Raw genomic sequence first — 19,844 nt, 5'->3', positions numbered from 1 at the left:
CTGTTGTATTGGGAATTTGTTCTCTATTCAGGAAAATCTTTGTGCTTAACAGAGCTTTGTGCATTTCAGAGTCTTTTGAAAATAAACTTTTTTATTTTATTAAGATTTGTCTTGGCCCCTTTGGGGTTCTAGTCTAGGTTGTGATGGTGTTTTCTCCCTCACTAGTGGGCAACTTTTGAAAGTATTTTGTACCTGGGCTTTTGGGGCTCCTCAGATTACGACAACCACAATTTAAACGGACAGTTCCCAGATCACTTTTTGTGTCATTTGTTTTTTCTTGTGTCTTCTTATACATTTTTAGATGTCGTCTTCTCTTGTAGTGTTGGTCATCCAGGCACTGGAGAAGTGCAATGTGTTTTGGCTGGACATTCAAGTCAGAATTTTATGGTACTCTGTACCTTTAACAGCCCTACTTCTGGTACTACTACAAACACATACAGTTAGACCGGGTACACTGAAAATGAACAAACAAACAAACAAACAAAAAAAGGTGTCTGCAGTCTTTGTGGTGACGTGGTTTCAGTCTTTAATTTTTCTACACTCCCAGGAGTAATTTTTTTAAGTAGTTCTTTAATGTTTTGGGCTTCTGTTTACCATTTTGAAATGTATTTTATACCATGTACGTTTACTGTTTGTTTTTATTTTGTGACTTCGTCATTACGATGCTAGTCATTGTTATAGGTGTGGTCTGGCAAGACATGAAATAAGGTTGCAAGGGTCATATTTTCTGCCATTTTCTAGACAAGTTTGCAGATATATCCCATATGGCTACAGTACTTAAAATTTTAAAACTTCTAATCCTCTTTAAGTTAACAACTTCTGCTGGTAGCTTTTTGACTTTATTTTTTACTTGGTAAGTACATCTTGACTTCCTGGTTATGATCCAAGCATGTATTTTGATTAGGTCTTATTTTGCTTTTGAGACAGTACAGAAATATTCCTCACCAGGATAAGATGCCAATGTTTCCACTCGGCAGCTACGCTGATCAACTTAAACTTGAAGGCTGACGTCCGGGTGCACACCCAAGTGGAACAGGCTCAGTTCCGACAACATCTTACCACAAGTACAAAGGTTTTTGGAGATTTCAGTAGTGCTTTTTTGTTTGTAATATTGCAAATTCTAGGGATGTTGAAGTCATGTTTAATTAAAAATACTCAAAAACTCTATTTTATCCTCGTATTTCCAAATGATTATTACTAGTTTCAGTACTCATAATGTGTATTTTGTGCTCGCTCAACATTTTTTCTTAATGTTTTTGATTGTAAATATAATATGAGGTCAAATCTATTGATCTGGAGTGCATATCCTGAAAGCTTCATAACACTAAGTACTTCATTATCTTCTAATTAAAATCATTTGTTAATTAACAAGAATTTTCCAAAACCCATTGTGACTAAAATGTTATTTAGTCTCATTCATAAATTAACAGGTGATCCGATTCACTCGTTATTTTTAATGCTCTTTTTGTGGATTCTTGTCTGTGATTCAATCACAGAGACACAGAGGTGGGCTTAACTGAAACACAAATAAAACTCACTGACATAATAATAATAATAATGTCAATGTTGCAATATAATTATAACATAGGTTATAAATTAGCAAGAAAGATGCTCTTTGTACAGTAGCTTTAATACCTGTAGACAATATGAGTACATAATGATTTGACTAATCAGACTCACTTTCAAGTCAGAAGGTGAATCGCCCTGCAGTACCAGCAACGACAATGGCAGCTATCCATTTGAGACAGTGCTATCCAAGAACCCGACCTTCTGGTATAAACGCTGTTTTGTGGGCAGACATGAACCCCTTGAACCATAAATTAATAGAAAAACAAAGGCTCCCCAAGTGCAGGACAAATTGGAAAAGGAACACATCGGAATTATGCCCTCGGTCCCAGTGTGTAGCTGCTGATAAGTTTCTGCTTCTACGCAGTCCGGTCCTGCTGACCATCGGTGATGCATACGGCCTGAGCAAGGCTGCTGTGTCCAAGTCTCTGCATAAAGTGACCAGATTACTATTGCGCCATATGCATGCAACAAAATCTGACGTTGTGGGCTCACATCCTGCTACTGACACTGAATGACATGAGCAAGTCACTTCATCTGCCTGTGCTCCAATTAGAGAAACAAAAGAGATGGAAGCAATTGTGTGCCAAAAGCCGTACGTCACCTTGGATAAAGGTGTCAGCCAAATAAGTAAATAATAATAGTAATAATTATACAATGACTTGCATGACACTGAACTTAGTTTTCATGACATCGTAGGTCTATGTGACACTGTAGGTGAAGTGGATAGAACACTCATCCCTACTCACAATCCCAAGTTCGTGAATAGACGCCTGTTGAAAAGGGTTCTCGGTGCTAAATGTGCAATTTTTACAAACATTGTGGCCAAGCAGCCATGGAGTACACATGATGATTATAGTTTTCCAGCTTTGGAGTGTGCCCAATGACAACGGATTGTGCAGTTGATGACTGGCTACTCCTCTTGGTGAATACCCGCCAACTCCAGTGCTGAATCCACAAATTGTGGGGATCACATGTACTGTGGTACAGTACACTCTGGGCATATGGAAGATGTGATCCTGGTGCACACGCAAGCGTCAGTGTTATCTACATGCCTTGGGAAAGAACACTTCTTAATTTTCTGTCATGTCCTATATAAGTTGTTGTAACTCCTCTGTTGTGAATTGTTTTTTTTTAAATTACTGCTCTTGTTCTTTTCTCCAAAGGGATTACACCATGTTTTGAGTCCTTTTATAGATTTTCAACTGATAGGTTAAATTAATCTTACCTATAGGTCAAAATGTTAATATATCATCATGTTGTGCTTTCTTGCGTGCTAATTGGTTATATATTGTGGGTGCTGGGGAACAGTCTAACAAAGAAGTACTAACTATCCATTATGAGATATTGAAAGTTAAAATAACAGAATACAATAACCCAGTCCGTCTTGAGAGGCGCTGCTATTTCTCTCAGATTATAAATAACAATGCTAGTAATCCCAGAGTCCTATTTTCTACAATTGATCGTCTGCTAAACCCAGGTCACACAAAGGAATGCCCCCATAATACTTCCAGCGAAACCTGTGAGAACATTGCTATATTTTTAATCAAAAAATTAATGATATTAGAAATAATATTGTATATCTCCCCAACACTGTGGAACCTCCTAAGCCCCAGTACTCCATTATAAACAAATTCAATTCTTTCACCAGGATAGATTTACCTGAATTACATAGTATAATCTCTCAACTGAAACCCTCCACCTGCGTCCTTGACCCAATACCAACAAGATTTTTCAAAGAAATATCAGGCATGCTAATTGATAATATTCTTGACATTGTAAACTCGTCATTAGATACGGGGGTTTTCCCAGACTGTCTTAAGACTGCTGTAGTTAAACCCCTACTCAAGAAAAATAATCTTGACCCTCTGCTTTGAAAATTTTAGACCCATCTCTAACCTGCCCTTCTTAAGTAAAATTCTAGAGAAGGCAGTCATTATGCAGTTAAATGACCACCTCAATAAATATGCTATTCTAGATAAATTTCAGTCGGGTTTCAGAACAAATCACAGCACAGAAACTGCACTCGTTAAAGTAGTAAATGACTTGCGGGTAAATGCAGACAGAGGCCATTTATCTGTTCTCATCCTCTTAGATCTGAGTGCTGCATTTGACACCATTGATCACAATATTCTTAGAAATCGCCTTAGTCAATGGGTGGGCCTCTCTGGCAGTGTCTTAAATTGGTTTGAATCTTACCTGCAGGGAGAAAATTTTTGTTAGTTGTGGTAATACAACTCAAAGACACATGATATCCATATGGTGTTCCACAAGGCTCTATCCTGGGTCCGCTGCTCTTCTCAATCTACATGCTTCCGTTAGGTCAGATTATCTCAGGTTACAACGTGAGCTACCACAGCTATGCTGATGACACACAGCTGTACTTATCAATAGCACCTGATGACCCCGATTCTCTTGATTCACTAACACAATGTCTGACTGTATCTCAGAATGGATGAATAGTAATTTTCTCAAGTTAAATAAAGAGAAAACTGAAATTTAGTGATTGGCAATAATGGATACAATGAGGTTATTAGAAATAAACTGGATACATTAGGATTAAAAGTCAAGACGGAGGTAAAAAGCTTAGGGGTAATTGTTGACTGTAATCTGAATTTTAAATCGCATATTAATCAGACCACTAGGACAGCATTTTTTCACTTAAGAAACATAAGTAAAGTTAGACCTCTTATATCACTGAAAGATGCTGAGAAATTAATTCACGCTTTTGTTTTCAGTCGACTAGATTACTGTAACGCACTCCTCTCAGGACTACCCAAAAAAGACATAAATCGTTTGCAACGAGTGCAGAATGCAGCTGCTAGAATCCTAACTAGGAAAAGAAAATCCGAACACATTTCTCCAGTTTTGATGTCACTACACTGGTTACCTGTGTCATTCAGGATTGACTTTAAAATTCTGCTTATGGTTTATAAAGCCTTAAATAATCTCGCTCCATCTTATATATCGGAATGTCTGACACCTTATATTCCAAATCGTAACCTCAGATCCTCAAATGAGTGTCTCCTTAGAATTCCAAAAGCTAAACTTAAAAGAAGTGGTGAGGCGGCCTTCTGCTGTTATGCACCTAAAATCTGGAATAGCCTGCCAATAGGAATTCGCCAGGCTGATACAGTAGAGCACTTTAAAACACTGCTGAAAACACATTACTTTAACATGGCTTTCCTAACTTCACTTTATCTTAATCCTGATACTCTGTATGTTCAATTCATCATAATAACTATTCATAGTGGCTCTAAAATCCGTACTGACCCCTACTCTCTCTTCTGTTTCTTTTCCGGTTTCTTGTGGTGGCCTGCGCCACCACCACCTACTCAAAGCATCATGATGCACCAACATTGATGGACTGAAAGCCAGAAGTCTACGTGATCATCATCATCATCATCATCAAATCCTTCCGTGAAAACCATAAATACAAAGAGGACTGTTTCATTTATGTTAGGTAGATTGCCCAGAGGGGACTGGGCGGTCTCATGGCCTGGAATCCCTGCAGATTTTATTTTTTCTCCGCCGTCTGGAGTTTTTGTTTGTTTTTTCTGTCCCCCCTGGCCATTGAACCTTACTCTTATTCTATGTTAATTAATGTTGACTTATTTTATTTTATTACTGTGTCTCTTATTTTTCTATTTTTCATTATGTAAAGCACTTTGAGCTACATTTGTTTTGTATGAAAATGTGTTATATATATAAATGTTGTTGTTGTTGTTGTTTAAATTAATTCATTAAATGTCTAACAATGAAGTGCTTCAGGAAACACTTATAAAAATCCCTCATTCTTTACCTACATCATTCATTATTCACTAAGATCAATCTTCTTTTTCTTCTTCTTCTTCTTCTCTTCTTCTTTTTTCGGCTGAGCCCGTTAGTTGTTGCCACAGCGGATCATCTTCTTCCATATCTTTCTGTCCTCTGCATCTTGTTCTTTTACACCCACCACCTGCATGTCTTCTCTCACCACATCCATAAACCTTTTCTTAGGCCTTCCTCTTTTCCTCTTCCCTGACAGCTCTACCCTTAGCATCCTTCTCCCAATATACCCAGCATCTCACCTCTGCACATGTCCAAACCAATGCAATCTCGCCTCTCTGACTTTGTCTCCCATCCGTCCAACTTGAGCTGACCCTCTAATGTACTCATTTCTAATCCTATTCATCCTCATCACACCAAATGCAAATCTTAGCATCTTTAACTCTGCCACCTCCAGCTCTGTCTCCTGTTTCTGGTCAGTGAAACCGTCTCCAACCCATATAACATAGCTGGTCTCACTACCGTCCTGTAGACCTTCCCTTTCACTCTTGCTGATACCCGTCTGTCACAAATTACTCCTGACACTCTTCTCCACCCATTCCACCCTGCCTGCACTCTCTTTTTCACCTCTCTTCCACAATCCCCATTATGCTGTACTCTTGATCCCAAGTATTTAAACTTATCCACTTTCGCTAACTCTACCCTCTGCATCCTCACCATTCCACTGACCTCCCTCTCATTTCCACACATGTATTCTGTCTTGTTCCTACGGACCTTCATTTCTCTCCTCTCTAGAGCATATCTCCACCTATCCAGGTTCTCCTCAACCTGCTCCCTGTTGTTGCTACAGATCACAATGTCATCAGCAAACATCATAGTCCATGGGGACTCCTGTCTAATCCCATCCATCAACCTGTCCATCACCACTGCAAATAAGAAAGGGCTCAGAGCCGATCCCTGGTGGGAGCCCACCTCTATACAGAATACATCCGTCACTCCTACTGCAGACCTTACCACGGTCACACTTCCCTTGTACATATCCTGTACAACTCTTACGTACTTCTCTGCCACTCCTGATTTCCTCATACAATACCACAACTCCTCTCGAGGCACCCTGTCAATATGCGGACGACAACACAAATTTCACTAAGATCAATCATTTTAGGGAAATGAACCCCTGAATGGAAAGAATAGTGCCACACAAAATAATCGTTTAGGGTCATCTCTCTACCTTATGGCTAATGGTGTCAACAGAGTTGTTGCTTGGGACTGTACTGAGGCATAAAAGCAGCACACATTTAAAAATAGGAGATGGTCAGAGAGAGAAAGAAAGAGTGATATAAAGACAGAGAGAAACAGAAGAAGTTACAAGAAGCAGAGTGATACCACTTCAACCAGCCGTGAGTCTCATACAGAAGGAAAATACATGAAAGATCTAAAATGAATTACATTAGACATCTGGCCAAAATTATTATACTGTACTCTTGATGGACACTAAGATGCCCATGTTAATGACAAAAAAGTGAAAAGAAAGTATGGTTTTCTTTCTTCTGCAGTTGGCTGCCTTTCCATCCCTATTCTCAACTTGTACCTTTATTTGCTGGTATTCAGCATCATTAAGCCAAACTTTGCAATTCATCTTCTGAAAATGTGACTTGTTGTTTGGTTTGGGTTTTTCTGTTTTTCATGGCTCTGACCCATGGATTAGTGCAGTGATGGCGAACCATTTAGAAACCAAGTGCCCAAACTGCAATCCAAAACCCACTTATTTATCGCAAAGTGCCAACATGGCAATTTAACCTGAATACCACCTAAAACTGAACACCAGCATAACCAAGGAGCTGGTGGTGGATTTTAGGAGGCCCAGGCCCCTCATGGAGGTGAGTGTGTGCAGAGGGTACAGACCTATAAATACCTGGGAGTGCAGCTGGATGGTAAATTGGACTGGACTGCCAATACTGATGCTCTGTCTGTCCATCTACTGAGCTTTTAGTTTAGAAAAGCAACTCATACATTAACATCTTTTGTCTTAAAAGAAAAACATAATAACAGAGCTTTCAATGATACAAACAACTTTTTGTTGAAAGGTAAAAGTTTGCATTCGGTATGCTTTTGAACAATTAATGTGCTTTTTGCTGTTGTATGCATGCTGATAATTTGTCTAACCTTGGCTCATACTTTGTAAGTTTGAGAGCAACACATGCAGCACTCAGGTCATCTGTTAGTCTGTTTCTGGTGTCAGATTTGATTTAATTCAAAGCTGAAAACAGCTGCGCACAAGCATAAGATGTTCCAGACAAAGTAAGGAAAGCAATCTCAAGTGCCTTCGTTGATTTAAGATTATTTGGCAGAGAATTCCACACTTTAAGGATTTCATTTTCATAACTAACTGTGCTGTCCTTTGTCATCCCTTCGATCCTCTCAAGTGTTTCACGCAGGTCTTCCCTATTAAGCTCCGCCCCAAAGCTTCCATTATATATTACGGGTCGTGGATCAGGTGTGGCGATTAGCAACTCCGGCAATAATTACAGATGCGGACGACTCCTCACCTGTGCGCTTAAGCGAGGACTGCCCGCATCACAAAGCTCCCGGAAACCGCTCCGGCCACTCTACCATAACCCCCTTTAAACCGAGAGTGCGGCAATTATCTGTTAAAACTGGCCTTTTCAATTTTGAGCTGTGGACCCGCTATACCACATCCCCTCCAACCCCACCACGGAAAACACAGACTCAAAAGGCTGCAGTCCGTGCCGCACCCTCAAGCAGCATGTGTGCCGCCCGCCTTACCCCAGACAGGAGAGGAAGGAAGCGCTCCCATTGGGCTGCTGGGCAGAGGGGCGGGTGATGTGAGAAAAGTCCTCCGGCGTGAAGAGGGGAGCGTTGAGGGGAGCAGCCTGGCCCCACATTCCTCTGGCTTTATAGTAACGAACTCTGTGCTCGGGCGACGGCACTCGTGCCCACTGAGAGGGCTCTGAGTGCCCCCTTTGGCACGCGTGCCATAGGTTCGCCACCACTGGATTAGTGAATAGGCTGAGGAAGAACCTGTGGTGGTTTTGAGTCAACAGGCTAATTAAAAAGGCAGGCTCAGTTTTGGGATGCACTCTGGACCCCCTGGAGGTCGTAGCAAAAGAGAGAATGAAGACAAAACTCTCTCTCCTCTCTCAGACACATCAATACTGAGGACTTTCAGCCAATGAATCATTCAGCAGAAGTGTGTCAAGAAACACTCCTGCCAGTGTCAAAGTTCTCCTACTGCTGACATGGGGTCTGAGATGAGAGCTTCCTCTCAATCTCAACCTCACGCCACACCCCAACACTGATGAATGTTTTTACAAAAGGGTATATCTTAGGAGCGTAGTGTGGCCTTTCTCACCTTCTCTGACCACAACCTCATGCACGAGAAGTCTGCACAGTGTCTCTCTGTCTCTTTCTCAGATCTGGTCTACCAAATTTTCAGTATTTACTGTATATTTTTGGAAAACTTTTTTGGTGTACCATCACTTTTAGAACAGTTTTAGATATTTTCAGTGTAATGCAGAAGTATGTATTCATATAAACAAATCTAACATTTTTATTTTAGTGCTCATTAATATTGAACAAGAGCAAAGAAAGCATTTATTTAAAACTGAGTTATTAATGCCTGGTAACCTTCATCCTTCATCCATACATGATTACATTAAATACAAATAATTCAGGAGATCACTGGATTATTTCAAAGCAAATTAGAAAGGTTTGCTGTTGTTCGTGTTCGTGTTTCATTTCTTTGTTTATGTGATGGAAGTTTAATGCACCGCATGTCCACCATCATCACCTCAATTATGTCTCGGGATGTGACAGGATAAATAGGGTGGCGTCACATCATTCTCTTATCCTGTGGCAGATAAAACTCCTTGTTTATGAATTTTAGCATAGTTTCACAATCTAGCAGCCCTTCTGTCAGGTTATCATTTTCAATTTTGATCTCAACTTCTGATTTGCATTTTGCTCTCATGTTTTGGTTGCCTTCTTGTTTGTCTTTTTCTGTCTTTGACCAATTTCTGGCTGACTGCACATCTTGATGAATGTGATTTTGCACATAATAATTCTCTGACACCAGCATGTCGAAACGCACATACTGAAGTCATTATGGCCGCAGTTACCTGAGGTAACTACTTAAGACTCTTGTTTTTGTTATTTAATTAAAGCAAATATAGCATGTTTAAAATGTATCAGTGGCTGTGTTTCAAAGAAGGGTTTTTAGGATGTGGCCTCCCCTGACCAGGAACCGCTTCTACTTAAAGGAGACATACTGACATGAATTAGAAAAGAAACGAGGCTTTGTGTCTTGCGTTGTACCTAAAACCCACCTCTTCGTAAAATATGCTCCAAAATTCCATTTGACTGTAATTATGGTTATTATTTTGTTTCTTTTTTTTTACATTACCTGTCTACTACCTTCTCGTGTAAGTTCGTCATATGCAAGTTTGGCTGCTTCATGTTTTGCTTCTTTTTTTCTTTTCACTATCACATTAGCAAACTCTCGTTCACCAATTTGAACATGGTAAGAAAACCTAAAAAAAAGAATAAAAAAAAATAAACCACAATTAACACTTGAGGCATGAATTTTTATGCTTAATTGTCAACTATTATTATCTGAATTTGATATTCTGGATTTTGATATCTTGTATGCATTGTCACAGACACTTGAATAGCGGGCAGCCAACGAGCCAACAACCAGGGAGATTTGATGTTTAGCGCTAATGCCTCTCTCTTTTGTCCTTCAGGAAAACCGATGATTAGAAGACTTACCTTCCGAAACTCCTTTCAAAATCCATGTGAGACACAGTCCTCTTCTGGGTACTGGAAGATACGACTCCATTAAAAGATCTCACTTCTGGCTCACTCCAGATGACCTCACTTCCACCTTCAACCCATCTTATAACCCCCAACTCACCATTTCTACGTCACTGTCAATTATAATTGTCATTTCCTGCCCGTCACATATAAAAATCCTCTGTATCATGCAAACAATATCTCATGGAACTCTATGTTACTTTGACAAGACAGCTATCCTCACAACCTACAGTATACGGGACTGGGTCCCAAACCTTTATGTATCTCTCTGGTGTTATTCCGTCTTCACAGCATATATGACTGCATCAGCACATTCATTTTAATTCAGTAGAACAAAATTTATGTGTGCAACATTCAAAAATATAGAACCTTTAGGAAGTCAATGATAACATTTTTATTTAAATCATATTGTATATCATGAATCTGTGTCATAGTTTCCCTGGGGTCTTTTTGTTATATTTTTGGAATTTTCAGATATGCATTTTTTTGTTGTTTTATTTATTTAAATAATATGATTGTTATGTTGTAATATAGACTGACTGAGTAAATTCTTAGGACCACCATACTAACATTGAGCAGAGCCTCCTTCTGCTCCTGAGGTAGACTCAGTTTTTCATGACACGCATTCCACGAGATGTTGGAAAGATTACTTTGAGATTGTGGTCCATGCTGACACCTTCATACTGCAAATCACCCGCTCTACCAAAGTTGTTTTGTTGGATTCAGATTTGAACACGGGGAAGGCCAATGAAGAACATTGAACTCACTGTCATGTACTGGAAGCCAGTTTGAGATGACATTTGTTTTGTGGTATGGTGCAATTGCATCCTGAAAGTAGTCAACGGAAGATGAGTAAGTTGTGACCATGAAGGGATGCAAATGGTCAACAACAACATTCAAATAGGCCATGGCATTCATGTGACGATTGATCGGTATTAATGGACCCAAAGTGTGCCAAGGAAACATTCCCCGCACCGTCACACCACCATCAGCCACCTGGGCTGTTGACACGAGGCAGGTTGAGTGGATGGAATCATGTCGTTGTTACCAAATTCTGACCCTACCATCAGACCATCAGACCAGCTTACAGTATGTTCTTTCATTCTTGAACTGTCTGCAGCCTCGTGTTTCTGTACCTGACTGACATAAGCAGAACCCGACATGGTCGTTTGATGTTGTAGCCCATCCACCTGAAGGTTTTAACATTTGTTGATGTGGAGATGCTTTTCTGATGCCCACATTTGTACACCACAAGTGGTTATCTGAGTTACCATAGCATTTCTATCAGCTCAAACCAGTCTGGTCCTTTTTACCCCGACCTCTGTCATTAACAAGGCATTTTCGTCAACAACTGCTCATTGGATGTTTTTTATTTCTCACACCATTCCGAGTAAACTCTAGAGACTGCCGAGTCTGAAAATCCCAGGACATCAGCAGTTACAGAAATACTTCAAACCAACCTGTCTGGCACCAATAATCACACCACAGTCCAAATCACTGGGATCACATTTTATTCCATTCTGCTCTTTGATGTGAACATTAAATGAAGATCTTGAACTGTATCTACTGTATCTGATTCATGGAAGCCCAGCACCCAACTGCTTTCAATTCACCAAGATGCAAATGAAGGCTACAACTGAGAATTTCCGGAAAAGCCACATACAGTAACCCAACGTAGCACAAGACATCTCACAATATGCCAGTAGTCTTCTGAAAAAACCTTGTCATTTTGCACGCTATGACAGTTTTGCATACTCTTTGTCACAATTTCCTAAGAAAATATGTGGAATATAATTTGATTCATACAAAGAGTCCTGAAATTCTAAGCGATAACATAATAAGTCAGGTAAAGGTAAGTAAAGGCTATCAATGAATGAATGAATGTTCCACACATACTGAAGGCCACAAATTGGACAGTTCTGAGAATGTTAGCTATACATTGCTTGGTTATGTATGTTGTTTATTAAAAAATCATTACATTTTTTATTTTTTCTGTAATGCAGATTGGGTGTGTCATGGCTGTCACCTTGCTTGATCTGACAAGCTAGAATTGCAATATGCTAATGTAGTAAATACACCCTTTTATATCAACTCAAAGATATGGCAGTTCAGACTTGCATCTTTCAAGAGTAACAATGAATCACAACTTACTCTTCCACAAGCTTCAAATTTAAGGAATTCTGTTGCCCATACTTATAAAGCCGGGATATGTAGTCCATACCAGGAGGTGACATTCCTTGCATCTTGTTTTTCGTTGTGAGCTAGAAAGAGTCCAAAGGAAAAACAACAATGAAGACCACTCAAACAGGCAGGGGCAGTGCAGTGTCCACTGTGGATTATTTAGTAATGAACTTGAGTTTTCTGGGTAAGATTCAACCTGAGAGCATTGTGATCGAGCTCCTGCCTCACTGGGCCACGTGCTTTGGCCGTGCACTACATCAACATCATTTGGGACAAAAATCTTTGCATGTTTATCAGCCACTCCTAATCCATTAGCAGGTGTGTTTGGTGGATTCCCAGGTGGGTTTAAAGTGGAGAAGGAAAAACAAACTGTAATTGCCTTTACCACACAACTAGCACGTAGACTTATCTTGCTTAACTGAAAAAAATCCCACCCCACCACTTGCAAGTCAGTGGGTTACTGATGTTCTATGCTATTTGAAGTTAAAAAAAATCAAATCCTTGCTTAGAGGATCTGTTTTTTAAAATATGGCGGGATCTAATCAATAAAATTTTAGAATAAATTTCTGTAATAAGGGAGAGAACAGAGAGAACAAGGTTTTGGGATCCACCCTGTATACTGTAACAGAGCAAAATAAATCAGCGAGTAATCACAAAGGACTGAGTCCCAATAGAACTGAATGTGGAGGACAGGTGTGTGGCTTTTATAGGTGGTGTGCAGGAAGAGGCGGGTCTGTGAGAGAAGTGGTGGAAGTGAGGTCAGTGCAGGGGGCGTGGTCTGGCCAAGAATGTGGAAGTTGATACCAATTTAGCTGGGCTTCCCTTCTGATGATCTGCAGTGGAGGAAAAAAGAGGTTAGTGCACTACATCAACCCCTGAGCTGACATCTTACCCTCAGTTAAGCCCTTTGACTGCCCCCTATGTGCACGTGTGTGACACTTCCATTTCAGGGAAAAGCATACGCTTCCTTCCTTGCTGCTTCAAACATTTGCTTTGTTGGCCAGCTCTCCTCTCTTTCCTTTCTTTTGGGTGAGGGCTGAATTTTGGTTTTGTTCAGTTTGAATTGATTGTGTGAATTGTTATTTGCTTTTAATTAATTAATAAAAATAAAAAATAAAGTAATGAACTCAGTGCCTGGCAGCAGAACAGTGGGAACTCAGAGGTGGAGGCATGCAACAAGGAAAGTAGCACTCTTGTTACTTGAAGAAAGTGTATCTTCCAAAAGGGTCAGGTCAGGTTGGGGAGCATGCACTGGTACAGCGCGTTGCCACAACCACCACACAATGAAAAAGCTTGGGATCCTGGTTGGCAACCCCTCAGGCAGACAAGTGGTCCAGTCCCACCATCTGTAAATAACCCTCTATCTGCCGCAGCCAGGTGTTACGTGGGCATCCCCTTGGCCTGGTCCAGCCACTCGGGTTCTCAGCAATGAGGGTCATGCGAGCTGGATCACCCGGGAATCGCGCCACATGGCCTTAGTGCCGTAACTGACGCTCTCTCACAATGCAGGTAATGTGCCTCATTTGGGACTCCGTGAGCAACCTCTCATTCGATGCAAAGTCAAACCAGAGGTACCCAAGGATGCTCTGAAGAGACACAGTACCAAAGGAGTCCAGTCTTCACCTCATGTCACTGGATGGTGTCCATTTCTTGCAACCATACAGCAAGACTGGAAGCACTTGGACCTTTGCCCTTTTGCATAGATATCAGGAGCACCACACACCCCTTTTCAGCGACCTCATGACCCCCTATGCTCTCCCAATCCATCTACTGCCCTCCTGGGTCTACCATTCATTTTCCCAGATATCTCATTAAAAGCACAGTGGTGCCTAAACTGTTTCTATGCTACTCTCCCTTGCAGAAGCAAACCTGATCTGCATGTGTGGAAGAATAATTTTAGAGTAGCATAGTATTCATTTTTAAGAAATACAATAAAGGGTTAATAAATGTCGGAAACCAGATAAAGGTCAAGTGAACAACAAAATGTACACTGAAATACAAGAACTGGTTTAGGAAAAATATTTAGATGGTCAAGTAAAAAAAGAATGTACCAGAAGGAAGGTTGATGTAATATACAGAATGCACTGAAGGATGGCTAAGAGATGACTAAGAAATCAGCAGATGTCCTATAAACAACGAGAATGGACAATTGTTATATGCACAGAAACTTCAAGGGTGGTGTCTCATCTCAAAAGGTATTAAGAAGAACCAGAATAGAATATAATAGACTTTTATTTTATATAAATCATTTGGGTGTAAACCAATGAACCAACAAGAGTAAAATGTAGGCACTGATTGACATTGTCTGCGGTGGGTTGGCACCCTGCCCAGGATTGGTTCCTGCCTTGCCTTGTGCCCTGTGTTGGCTGACCCTATTCGGATTCAGCGGGTTAGAAAATGGATGGATGGATGGATGGATGATTGACATTGTATGTAAATTCAACATTTTATAAAATGAACCTCTAGTCTTTGTTTCTCTGACCATTCTGACCAGGCTGTAATGCCAAGCATTAATTAAAAGATACAATGAACAACTTTTCTCCTAACTGATTACTGAGTTGTCCTGTTAGAGGATGTTTCTTTCTTTAATGAGGTGTTAAATGTTGACCACAGATGCCACTGCTAAGAGTGGTCTTCAGTGATGTGCCCACCAAGGTACCTATGCATAGAATAGATCCCATTTTAACTGGCAATCTTCATTTTCACTCCGTAACCATGCATGAAAGTCTGAACTCTCTTGTGCAGCAGAAACAGTGGACTTTGGGATTTTGTCCATGCAGTGCCTCCCTGCTCCTCTTATTCTTTTCAAGACCCGCTCCTTCCCTGCTTACTGGGCAGATGTGTCAGACAACAAAGGGTTAAGAGAATATGGCAATACGGTTCCTGACATTTTCTTCAAATACCACTTTTGTGAGGACACAGGGATTAAATGTTGAGAGAGGAGTGTCTTCCATCATCGGTGGCTGACCACAGCTGTCCAGATGTTTCCTCCTGGGCTTCATTTTGCTTGGTGCCTTCATTAAGTGTACCAATTGACTCCATGAAGGATGGTCCTGTAGGAGAATATGATCACACACACACACACACAAACCCGCAAACAGAACAGGTTAACAGTGTAAAGCTGCACATGACTTCTAGTGAGAGGGGAGGGCTGCAGTTCCCAATCTTGTAACCTAAATATGGCAGTATGTTCAATTCGATGGCTGTGTGATGACTTTTCAACATAGCTTTACAGATGCATCACAAGATGACCCTTTTTGTGACGGCCAATAGCAGGTTGCCTGACAGAGTGGGTGTCCATGCAAGGCTTTACAAATACAGCAAATTCAGGCATCATCTCTTTGCTTCCATTCTGTTGTGGTAAGTAAAACATGGGACATTAGACAGAGGAGTCTCTCGAGGTGAGTGCCCATCGATTATCTGCTCTCATATACACAGAACCTGCCCAGCAACTAACAAAATAAATCAGACCTGTTTGATTTGACAGGGCAAGCTGTGGACTTGTCCCTGGGTATGTGAGACGACACGACTGGAGAGCACTGGAGCACATCATGTCTGCCTCAGAATTGAGAAGATAATGGAAATAAAGTCAGCGATTGAAAATCGCTGGAAAAGTCACGTAATGTGGCATGGCCTTCAGAAGATACACCAAAACCTAGCTGTTGTTTAAATGTTCCTCTTGGTTTTAGTGATGCAATGTTTGACACGGAGGCTTCAAAGCTTGTTTCAGTTTAATGAAGCACATTGTTTCAAAGCTATACCACGTGACTGATGCAGTCCAAAGCTTCAGATGTCACTTAAACATTGGCAGTGGTCCGACTGCTTCAAAACCTTGAGCTGTCCCTCAAGAATTGAAACTACTGCTCGTATTTTATACGGAGAAGATACTGAACTGAATGCAAATGTGAGGACTGTGTTATCCAACAGTGAAGTAAACACTCTGTTATGCTGGTCTTCTCTACTGGAACTCATAATGTGTCATTAATATTCTAGCCCACTCTAGACACCCTCTCTGAGCTTTCTTATATGTGTCCAGTAGCACATGCACATTCCCTAAAACCTGTTAGGATTCACTTTGCCACATGGTACAAGTATTCTTATAATCTTCTTCTTCTTCTTCTTCTTCTTCCTCCTTCGGCTGCTCCCACAGCAGACCATCTTTAGACTTTTTTAGACCATATCTTTCTGTCCTCTGCATCTTGTTCTGTTACACCCATCACCTGCATTGTCTTCTCTCACCACATCCATAAACCTTCTCTTAGGCCTTCCTCTTTTCCTCTTCCCTGGCAGCTCTATCCTTGGCATCCTTCTCCCAATATACTCAGCATCTCTCCTCTGAACTTGTCCAAACCAATTCAAATATTAATCATTCACATGGTCTCACAGCAAAAATCCCTCTAATGTAAAAAATCACATAATTTTGAATCATTTCTGGCTTATAATGTGTGAGTGTCACCCCGGTTCAGACCGACTCGGAGTGCGGATGGATTTCTGTTCTTTACATTGTTGCTGTGACAGCATTGAGAAGTTGCATCGGCATGGGGAAGAGTCGCCAGAACGATTAGGTGGCATTCCATCTTACAAAGGAGCGGCTTGGGTGCCAGCTTTAGGGGAGCCTTTAAAAACAGCCAAGCTTGGCAAAGTCCCAAATGAATTGAAGTGCACCTCTAAGGACAGGGAGATGAAGACAGCATTCAGTGCAGGTGAGCACTGGCACCGCGCCGCAGCAGCAGCTACAATGGCAACACGATACATCTTTAGGACAGCACGTTTAACATATTAAACTGTAGAAAACTGTCAGCCATATTTAAAATATTTAAAATATAATATTCAAAATGTCATGTAAATTTATTGTAGCATTTTAATAACAGCATGACGATCAAAATGAACATACAGTGTCTTCTTAGGCTCTTCGTGCACACGTCCGATTGGAACCAAGCGATCAGTTGGAATGCGAGCTTCCTCCGAGGGCCAAGTCAGGACTGCTATGACTTTGTCAACCAGCAGATGTCACTCTTCTCAAATATTCGAAGCTTCGGATCTTTTTCTTTCGGCACAATCAGGAAGAGGCTTCAGGAGCGTTACAGGCTTCGGCCGCCCCTAACTATTTGGCTTACTGTTCCTTAATAATAAAAAGTTTATGAGGGTATTTTGCTATTGTGCCGTTTTGTGTTGTGTATTCACCTAACGGTTTACGGATGTTGTGGGTACATTAACTGAAATGAGCTTGATGCTGATATTGTGTTGTTCATAGCTGATTCTCACTGCTTATTCCTTCAGTCAGTGCTGCTTATATTATATGGTTGGTCTAAAGCTGGTCACAGTACACGTTTCTATGACCCACACTATACTGTATTGTTACAATGGGATGTTCAAAGAAACGTTGTGTGCATCAAGTGTCACAGAGTGTTTTGCACTTCATGCTTGCTGCGGGTCACTGAAGGTAAGGCACAGTGAGGTGGAGCACGTTGATGGGTTTTAATCTCGAGGATGGCCTTCAGTCTATGGGCTCCCAAAAGTTGTTAATCTTCCCCTGCTAGTTCATGTCTTGCACCCTGTGCTACCAGGGCAACTGCATGAGCATACCTGGTGTGTGTTTCTTAAAAGATTTCATTTCATTTTTGGTGTTGTATTCATTGTCTGTTGTTGGTATTTTGTTACGTTTCGTGCTGCATACACATTACAAATTTCAACTTGACCTTGTTTGACTTGAACACTGTCTGACCCCTTAACGGAATAACATAGAGATAGATGAACAGCCTCATTTCTAGAGTGCCTTCCTGTAGAAGACCTCGTCACAAAGCACTTTACAAAAAAGAACTTTAGCACAACTGTACGCTGATTCCAATTGTACTTTTGTAGTCTGAACAGGATCTCAGGGAGCCAGATGGGCACAGACGAGTACCAGCCAAGAGTGGACAAGGTGCAGGTACTTGGCCTGTGCCGGTCTTATTCTCCAAATGTTCAAAACACAATTCTCTTTGATGAGCGCCTGCACACACACACACACACACACACACACACACACACACAATCCCACCAACAACAACTTAGAAAGCCAGCCCCTCTCTAAATCATTTATTGCATGTTTTAATAAGAAAGTTGATACAATATGGGTCTGTACAAAAGCAATGTGCCCCTGACCCGCTCTGCCAATTAACTGCGAGTCTCGTCGGACCTCAAGACAGTCAACTCCGCCGTGTTTTGCGCTCATCAAAGTGTTCCTGTCGCCGCCCTTTATTACCATTACTAACACCTCATTAAGTGTCGCTTTTCAGCCACACACAGTAAAGTACTCACTTTTGTGCAGCTCGCAGTCTGTGTCCACTGTAAAAGCTGCCAGCCCGCGCGCACACCCGAGTGTCACTGTGTCAGGCTACTTGTTGGGTTTCTTCTGAACTTCAGATTCAGTTTCTCCGCCGTTACGTCACGACAAGAAAGAACCCCCACCGTCCTATTGGCTATGAAAACCAAATGTGGTTGCCGTGAGCTCTTTTCGCATTCTCGATTCAGTGACAACCCCAAAAAGGACACACCTCTTCGGAAGGCAACTTTTACAAAACAGATGACTTACCTGAGTGGATTTATGAAAGCTGTTCTGGCGGAAGACACTGAGATTAGGACGCAGTTTCGCAGCTCTTACGTGCTAAGTTTCCTCCTTAGAATGAATCAAATATTATGAATGTATGTTCTTAGAGACACATGCTGCCACCTAAAAAGAATAATGAAAATAACTTCTGGTGTCCATTTGAAAAGCAAAAAGCGCACATCGGCCCCGCCGTATATCAGGGCATTAAGGAGTTGGCAAGTGTTGTCAAGTCAGGGGGGAAATCCCCTCATTATTTGAAGAAATATCAATACAGTGAGCATCAGGGTGTGTGGAGTGGGGATACATAGAATATGCAGTAAATTCTTACAAATAAATAAATAAATATTTTTTTCATATCAATTACCTTTCAATGGAAATAAGAGTTCATTTGCTCCTAATAAAAAATAACTAACGCACTGAACGTTGACAGCCGCCTGTCATTGCCCCGCTTCCTCGTCACGGAGCTCAGGTATTGGTCAGGGGTCGCAGAGGTTTATGTTCGATGGCTGTCCGACAGTAGCACAGAATCCTATCCAGTCTTTACTGCTCTTGTTTATTTTTTGTCATTTTATTAACAAGATTAAGAGCTCCAGTTAAGCATGAGAGCAGACCTGGGGCGGGTTTCCGTGAAGATGTCCGCTTACCTTCGCATAATTAACATCACATCTTTGACTCGATTTTAGTAGAACAATTACCTAATGACAACTCCCAAAGCATCAAGTTACAGACAGAGCGTCAGCAGTAAGAGTTTATAAGTAGTGTTTATTATTCATATCGATTACTCTTGTATTTCTAAAGTTTCCTGGCGTGTAAATTAATCTGCGGTTGATGTTGCTCTCCTTTAAGTTTCAGTTCAGATAACGAATCACAATGAAGGGTTCTTCTTTATGTGTCACGATGGGGTAAC

At 41.0% G+C, this 19,844-nt stretch overlaps 1 protein-coding gene across 5 annotated transcripts in view; it reads right to left on the bottom strand.

Moving 5' to 3' along the window:
* LOC120516524 (interferon-induced, double-stranded RNA-activated protein kinase-like) overlaps positions 1–18,759 on the bottom strand; it is a 68,185-nt gene extending 49,426 nt beyond the window's left edge. For all 5 annotated transcript variants that reach the window (XR_005630857.1, XM_039738256.1, XM_039738258.1 and 2 more), the window contains exons 1-3: positions 18,649–18,759; positions 12,319–12,428; positions 9,758–9,884 (exon numbers count right to left, since the gene is read on the bottom strand). Coding sequence is in view for 4 of the 5 variants with exons in the window: in XM_039738256.1 (XP_039594190.1) it covers positions 9,758–9,884; positions 12,319–12,410 (219 nt within the window). In the remaining variant the exon portion in view is untranslated. The remainder of the gene's footprint in view (positions 1–9,757; positions 9,885–12,318; positions 12,429–18,648) is intronic.
* Positions 18,760–19,844: the final 1,085 nt, after the last annotated feature.

This window comes from Polypterus senegalus, chromosome 16 (genome assembly GCF_016835505.1).
Source record: "Polypterus senegalus isolate Bchr_013 chromosome 16, ASM1683550v1, whole genome shotgun sequence".
Taxonomy (NCBI): domain Eukaryota; kingdom Metazoa; phylum Chordata; class Cladistia; order Polypteriformes; family Polypteridae; genus Polypterus; species Polypterus senegalus.
Note: the sequence above shows the minus strand (reverse complement) of the source record. Positions and strands in the feature narration are given on the sequence as shown.